Source organism: Ictalurus furcatus, chromosome 19, assembly GCF_023375685.1.
Source record: "Ictalurus furcatus strain D&B chromosome 19, Billie_1.0, whole genome shotgun sequence".
Classification (NCBI taxonomy): domain Eukaryota; kingdom Metazoa; phylum Chordata; class Actinopteri; order Siluriformes; family Ictaluridae; genus Ictalurus; species Ictalurus furcatus.
Window position 1 is genome coordinate 15846456 of NC_071273.1, and position 8473 is coordinate 15854928.

At 39.6% G+C, this 8473-nt stretch overlaps 1 protein-coding gene across 1 annotated transcript in view; it reads right to left on the reverse strand.

The window, feature by feature from the left end:
• atxn10 (ataxin 10) overlaps window positions 1–6560 on the reverse strand; it is a 21494-nt gene extending 14934 nt beyond the window's left edge. The window contains exons 1-8 of the mRNA XM_053650297.1: window positions 6433–6560; window positions 4252–4431; window positions 2310–2395; window positions 2020–2116; window positions 1723–1890; window positions 1534–1614; window positions 1105–1261; window positions 911–1016 (exon numbers count right to left, since the gene is read on the reverse strand). Coding sequence (XP_053506272.1) covers window positions 911–1016; window positions 1105–1261; window positions 1534–1614; window positions 1723–1890; window positions 2020–2116; window positions 2310–2395; window positions 4252–4431; window positions 6433–6542 — 985 coding nt within the window. The 5' untranslated portion in view covers window positions 6543–6560. The remainder of the gene's footprint in view (window positions 1–910; window positions 1017–1104; window positions 1262–1533; window positions 1615–1722; window positions 1891–2019; window positions 2117–2309; window positions 2396–4251; window positions 4432–6432) is intronic.
• Window positions 6561–8473: the final 1913 nt, after the last annotated feature.

The following is an 8473-nucleotide window of genomic DNA, read 5'->3' on the forward strand; positions in this document are numbered from 1 at the left end:
TAACTGTAAAGTACCTGGCCTGCTGGCAAGGGCCGTACACAGTCCTTGAACGAGCGGGCCCAGTGAACTACAGCCTGCAACAGCCAGGTAACCGAACACCCAAGTATATCACGTTAACCTGTTGAAGAACTGGATTGAGCCTGTCTGCTTTGTGATGTCCCCTCAGACTCTCCCAAGGCAGACCTTGGTCCAAAAAGAAGAGCTGACACCTTCACAGCAACAGGACCTAACGAAGTTGGTGGACCAGTTCCCGGACTTGTTCTCGTCAGAGCCAGGACTGACACACCTGGTCCAACATGACATTAAGATCCCACCAGGAGTGGTGGTTCGACAGCGGCCCTACCAAGTTCCAGCCGCCCGCAGCCAGGTTATTGAGGAGAAAGTCAGCAAGATGCTATGGGATGGGATCATCAAGGAATCTGCCAGCCCCTGGTCTAGCCCCATCATGGTGGTGCCAAAGCCTGACAGAAGTCTCAAGGTATGTAATGACTTCTATAAGCTTAACCAGCTTTGCTTTGTTCTTCCCATCGCTGTCCACATTATATTTCACATTACATAAGAATGCTTAAATTAAAATAACTCTTTAGGTGTGTGTATCGGAACAGCCACTGGCATTTTCTGACTATGCATTTATTGGCCATACAAAAGCAACTTAATTCAGCACACACTACAAAAATGATATACTCTGTGAAAACTTGTCATCTAAAGCGTCAGTGAAAATTTGTTACAGCAAAAAGACAAAACCCGATGTTAAATTTTACAGGCTGTCTGTTCTTAAAATCTGTTACAATTTTATAAGTTGTGCAGTGTATAATTAAATATATATATATTTTTTGGATGTGATTTATAGGAAATGTTGCTAACAGTTAAAAACCAAACCCAGTAAGCTGACCAACCACAATGTATTTACCAATTGTTGTCTGGAGAAGGTCTGGGTGATTCTGAAGATCCATAAATTTTCTCTTTCCTGACGTCATGTCACAGAGAATATCCAGGAGCCTGATCACTACCAAGGCCTTAGTCACACAAACCAATGGAGATATCAGTTAACTCTTTCAACCCATATCTGCATTATCATACACTGAAGCTTAAGGAGATAATTACCTGCTCATCAGCTGATGAGACGGAGCTGAGAGTGAGAACAGCCTTGCAGCTGTGCTGGAAGGATAATGTGAAGAACTGAGCTGTTCTCAGAGGAATCACACAGTCTTCCTCTTTAACTTCTCCAAGTTGAGTTATCACAAGCTCCAGTAATGTAAGCCTTTTCGAAAGAAATTGAGAATACATTGTAAGTAAAAGCATGTATTTTAACATGTGATTATACAGAGTCTGTTATTAGGGGTAATCAACATGACAAAGAAGTTTTTTTTTTATATGTAAATACAGATTTTTCACACAGATTTTAATACACAGACAAATCAGCAGCCTCACAGAAGTGCCGCATTAAAAACTATCAAATCTTTGCATTCTGTTACTGGTCTTAACCTCTCCTGTTTAGGGCACATGCAGGGTTCTACTATAAAGGTTCTTTACCTTTCATGATCACTCATCTCTGAATACATCTTCTCTGTGAGCTCGGAGGATTTGAAGAAATGTTGTGTGACAATCAGTACTCTGCAAAACCAAATCACACGTACTTTATCACAATTATATAGATTTCCATTTTTCTGCCTAACAGCTGGGCCGCAAATAAGGTAACCAGATCTGCTAAACACAACATACGTCCAGTCAATGTCAGGCAGAGTACGACACAGCTCAGTGATTTTCAGTGCCACTTTCAACTTGATCGGATCCACGCCCAGCTGCTCTGTCTTCTCTGTATCCAGACAGGTGTATATGACCATGCACATATACGCCACAGCCTTCTCATCATTCAGTTCCAAAAGATCCCTGAAAAGACAACAGAAGGCCTGATTCAGAGGCATTCCTGGCACAAATCATATGGAACCAGTCTTACTATTAAGGGGACCTGCATAATGAAAAATGCAGGATTGGTTGGGGTGATGTAAATTCGCTTACAAAAACATGTGTGGAAAACCACAGGCCCAAATGTCATCTTTACATAGTTGGTTCCCAACTGCGGCATTGCCGAGAAACTGAATTCCACATCGAAGTGCTGCCAAAACAAGATATTGGATCTGCTGAGATGCCATACTACAATACGACAGTCACTCAAAAATGTAAATGTACTATACAGAAATGTCACATGATCATAGCATTGAGTTGAACTAGTCAGGTAAGAGTCAAGACCAATTTAAACAAAATGCTGCTAGGTTTTAAATGTCATTTGGCACATTAAATAGACTTACCATCGAGACGATGATCCGACGCTCCTGGTGTAAGCGTAAGTAACTTTCCAAGAATCCCTAATGATACCTGGATACAACCCTGATCCCTATTGGGGGAAAGATTAAATGTGACACTCCTTTTTTTTTTCAAAAGCACATTAATAGCTTGTGGGAAATGCTGGATATACACCCACCGGTCACTTTAATAGGAACACCTATACACCTGCTCATTCATGCAGTTATCCAATCAGTCAATCATGTGGCAGCAGCACAATGCATAAACTCATGCATATACAGGTCAAGAACTTCAGTAAATGTTCAAATCAAACATGAGAATGGGGGAAAAATGTGATCTCTTTGACATTAACCATGGCTTAGTTGTTGGTGCCAGATGGGCCGGTTTGAGTATTTCAGAAACCGCTGATCTCCTGGGATTTTCACGCACAACCGTCTCTAGAGTTTAGGCAGAGAGGTGCGAAAAACAAAAAAATACTTAGTGAGCTACAGTTCTGTGGGTGGAAATGCCTTGTTGATTAGAGAGGTCAGAGGAAAATGGCCAGATTGGTTCAAGCTCCCAGGAAGGATATAGTAGCCAAATAATCACTCTTTACAACCGTGGTGAACAGGAAAGCACCTCAGAACACACAACCTTGAGGTGGATGGGTTACAGCAGATCATCACATTGGGTTCCACTCCTGTTAGCCAAGAAAATTAACCTGAGGCTATCATGGGCACAGACTCACCTAAACTGGACATATGAAGATAAAAAAATAAAAAAAGTATTTTTCTAGTCTTCAACTGTCCAGTTTTGGTGAGCTAACAGTTAAAGCGGGGTACATTTGTGTAAAATGTTACTAAGCAAAATTGCAATTTGCCACTACTAATAATAACAACACCGAAAGACGCCATGAAAAAGTAACACCAGATGACACAAACTTGAAGACTTGAAGAGTTGTAATAAAAATAATTGTGCGAGGCTAGAAAGATACTCTGCCCCACCTGAAGTATCTATTTACAGTGACATTACTGGGTATCATTTATCAGTCTTTTAGTAAAGCTGTGTATTTTTGTAAGCCAAAGTGAACAAAAAATTTACCAGCAGGTTTACAAAACTTTCAGTAACACTGATTTTCTGCGTAATGATGTGTATATGTTACTAAATGTCAACCAACTGAAAATTACCAAGCATGTTCACAACAAATTGATTGTAGATTCTCACAAAACTCCACAATAGGCACAAAGCTCACAAAGCTGAAAATGACCAAATGATGACTAAACGGTGAAAGACTGGCTTAACACAGCATGTGCAAAATCTTCCAGTAATGCAGCTCAGCCATTGCAGCTCATCAGCTATGACAGACACACACTAACTCTTTTTATATGGTGCCATTTCTTTTGATATTGAATAGATAGTCTTAATTTTCTTATGTATTTCATTTTGATTATATTCTTTCAAGTCATTAAAATGCACATAATTTCCTTTACATTTGGAGTGCAACTGAAAGCAGCAGTGCAAACTTGACCATGTAATTCGTATATAAAATTGTATTAAAGGCCAGTTATATGATTTAAAGCCAATCAATCGAGGTTCACATTAGTGAGTCTCCTTATTCATACATTTACACAATTTCAGGAGCAATTATAGGATAAGAATGTTTTTCTGAACTGGACTTTAATGCATAACAAATGCATAACACATTTCTTATGTAAAGGATCTTGCTAAGGATTGATGAATAAATTTGTTCATATCCAGTTTGATAAATAAGGCCCGAGTTGGTGTGTTTGGGGAGCATGCTTAGATCCCTAGTAATCCCACTAAGTGTAAACATGACCGACCAAACATCCATCTACAACGACCTAGCTAACATTTAAATCTATTACCAGAAAAAGTGGTCTAGAATTTGACTGTATGCCTGTTCTATGCTATATAATAAACCCACCAGTAATATGCAAGGTAAGTTACCGTAGAATGCGCTGGTTGTGAGGACACTGCACACAGGCATTTCTCTGGGCCCGGAAGCACTCGGCTGTAAGCTGGAGACACAGTGGTGCTGTCTGTGCCTCATCATCCTCTAGAAGCTTATCAGAAAGTCTTGATAAAAGTGCCGAGAGACTGTGCAGGACCTCGGTCTCCACACCACACCTGGGAGCACAAATACAGCACTGTGATGTAAAAGGACCCCACCACACATAAGCTTTATTAAGTACGTTTTTAAAAAAATGCTTTTATTTGTAAGCAGCATTTGAAATGCTGAAATCATGATGAAAAGTGAGAAGTAAATGACGTATCCTCTATACTGTCAGCTTGCTTATTCATTCAAAGTAGCCTGAAAACATATGCCTCCCTGCAGCATAAGCAGTCCAGAACTTGTCTTCAAACACAGCATCAGATGCTCTGATAACCTTCATGATCAAGACAAACTCTAAGGGGACCTGTTGGGACCTGTTGATATTAAATTCTATTACCACTATACAACAGCAGCTGGTGGATATTTTCTCTCAGATTATCTCAAATACTCTGTTAGAAAATTTGGGCTCAGAGTATAGGGTCGACCATTGTACGGTGCCAATGAAGCAGCTAATAACCCTGCTCTTGGACCCAGCAGTGGCAGTCTGGGATTTAAACTCACACCAATCTGGTCATTAGCCTTAACTACTGAGATATTTACATTTACGGCATTTGGCACACGCCCTTATCCAGAGCGACTTACAGAAGTGCTTTGAAGTCTCTATCAATAAGTACATCCCGATACTGGATCACTAGGTCACGGACTAAGAATACCACTAGTCTAAAAACTCTGTTGAGAGGTAATATAGTAAGAAAATATAGATTTTTTTTTTTTTTTAATGAAAAGTGCTAATTTAAGTACTTTAAGAAGAAGTAGGTCTTTAGGCGTCATTTGACTCAGCTGTTCGGACATCTAGGAGAAGTTCATTCCACCACCTAGGTTCTAGAACAGAGAGGAGTCTTGATGCATGCCTTCCTTGTACCCTGAGAGATGGTGGCACCAGTCTAGCGGCACTAGAGGTTCAGAGGGAGCGTGTAGGAAATGCTAATTATATGATGAACAATGTGAGATTTAGCAGACATGAACCGAAAAGTCTGTGTTGATATTGTTATTAGCAAATAACAGACCTAATACTTTAGTTTTGAAAGCAATGATTTTGTTTCAGTGTTTGGTGGTAAGGTGGTGCAAAGGGTAGTGTTGCTGCTTCAGCTCTCCGGGGTCCCCAGCTCGATCCTGAGTTTGGGTTACTGTCTGATGGAATTCTGCATTTTATCTCCACAGCTGCATGGGTTTCCTCCCATCTCCCAAAAACATGCCAGGTGGACTGGCTCTGTGCTAAATAGCCCCTAGGATAAACGTGCGTGTGTATGGTGCTCTGCAACGGGACTGGCGTCCGATCGAGGATGTATTCCCGTGTCAGGCACAGAGTTCCCAGGATAGGCTCTGGATCCACGGCAACCCTGACCAGGGTTCAACGCTGTGAAAAATGTTTCACAACAAAGGTGGGAATGGTTTGTCCCCTCATCCATAGTCTAATTGGTTTTTAACGCTAAGCAAATTTAGGACATTTCTTCTCTAAACATTTTGCCTGAAAAATCCACTGACACTAAATGTTCATACACAACTAACACAAAGCTACATAAACAAGTCTCAGATATTGTTTCTGTTGACTATGCTATCAGTTTAGGTTGCTCTATAACACCGTCATGATAAGAGTGATGTATATTTCCTGTCCCTTTAAAAAAAAAAAAAAAAAAAAAAAAACAGCTTAACTTTAATGTTTGTGCTAGTTTTATGAAAATATATGACAGGACCATGATACCTTAATGACAGTTATTGTATATTTTCTCAAGACGTTAATTAGACCGAGTTTGATTTTAATGTTTGACGTGTTCACCAACAAACATGTCTAAAACATTAATGTCATTGCTAACACTAAATAAATTCCCTATATATTACTGACATTATTTTAAGCAACGGTTACATATTCTATTATTAATAGAATTATTAATATTATTTCTAGAAACAGTTGTCGCAAAAACACTGACGTTAGCTAAGCTAGCAGCTATAACAGTTAGGACTGGACATGGATGGTCACTTTCCCACTTTATGTCTCCATAAAAATATTTTCGCACCTGAACTGCTCATCTCTCAAAGCCTTGGTTACACTCTGTAAAGAGGACAGATGCTGCACAGTCAGTCTGTCCGCACATATCTCATCCATCACAGAGTTTAAGCTGAACATGCTTTTACTGACAGAACAGTGAAAACCGCAGCACCAAGCTTAAGCTTTCAAAATTAAAGTGCTCGTGGTAGCGGAAGTGACGTTTTTGACTTCGCGGCACGAGAGGACCCCGCTTTTTTTATTGAAAATGTTTCTAAAAAATTATAAAATATATTATACATTATATCATAAATATCAAATCATCATTAGATACATCTGAACGAGTTTATTTTATTCTATTAATTCATGCTTTTCTGTTCACAATGAATTCTGCTGTTTTATTCACATACGTGACACTTGCTTCACATGTTCAAATGTTTGATTTAATTTATGAAAAGCCATGTAGGGACTGCATAATCTGTTAAAGGAAATTTTTTCCTTGGCTAGCTACACAAGAAAAAGTATATAAGTAGGCCTATGCACTGTCATTGCTTGAGGTCAAATACCAATGCCCAATACAGTTCAATACAGAATACGCATGTACTATTAATGGTTAAAAAGGGTTTTTGATTCTAGCTATATTGCCTGTTGACAATGCATCAATTCCCATTTCATAAATTTGCCAAATTCTGGCTCTAAAACAATTATGGGGACAATTATGGGGATATAGCACATTTGACAAACAGCTTTGCATCATCCATGTACCTGTATCTTATAAGTTCCTACAAAATGAGATGACTGGCCTCACCTCGCATCAATTAAGAATAGTAGCATTGCTCATTCCAGTTCTCTTCAGTTAATGTCAGTGGATTTCCTTGATATATATTACCACTCAAAAGTCTACAATGTTTTAAAAGTATTTGCAATATCATTGAGAGATCACAAATTCAAATCCTGAAGATGCCACAGCCGGTTGTGACCAGGAGCCAATGGAGCAAAATTGTCCATGCTCTCTGGGTGGAAGGGATAGCATACTGTCAATCAATGTGACACTAGCCAATCGTATCTCTGAACTCATGTATAGGGAAGAGGGTAGATAACACTTTCCTTCAAGTGTGTTATGTAGTGCTGTGATGCAGCATGAGCAGCAGTTTGGCTGGCTTCACGTGTCTCAGAGGAAGCATTTGTTAGCCTTCACCATCCCTGCTTGGTGAATGGCATATGACTGGTGGGTGGGAACTGGCAGGTGACCAAACTCTGGAGAAAAATTGGAGAAAAGCCAAAAAATAATTCCATACTGATGCTTGTATTATTTTACAAATTAAAGTCTCAGTGAACTCATACTTGCACAGGACCCACCAACTTTCCATTCCCATGTTAAAGTTGTGACTGTGCTAAGAATTTTCCACCACTCAAATTATATCTGGTCAGTTGTAGTCCTATGATAATCCATTTCAATTGGTGGACTAGACTGAACAACAGTCCTTCATAGTATACCTAAAAAGTGCACTTACATGACTGGTGTACCTGACAAAATGACAACTCAGTGTATGTGGATGAGAAATGGTTACAAGCTCTGGCTGTAGCTCAGTAAAACAGTTAGTCACCAACAGCATCTCTACAGCTGTGTACGCACGAAAACAGTAAAATGTTAAGTAAAGGTTTTCCATCAGTAGCATTTATGATGTAACATTCTTAGTATGCCTCTATAAGAATGACATCAACAGCACCATAAACCAGGCCATCTGATATCCATCCATCTAAATCAGGAGAGGCAGCAGATCTGTACAGTTTTGCCATGTCGCTCACAGACACCTCCTGAACCTGGTAATTTAGTGGTGAGTTGAATCAGGTGTCTCTGAGGAGGGAAATCACCAAACTGTGTTGGACTCTGTCCCTCCATGACCGGAGTTGGTCACCTCTGATCTAAATCAAGTGTTCAAAAGGGTTTAAGATCAATCGTTCCATTTTTCACAATGTTGCCTTGGATAAGTATTCCAGCTGTAACAACAACTGCAACTTTCACTTTTAAATTTTCATGAGTGCTAGAGTATTTTTGGTTGTTGGCTTAC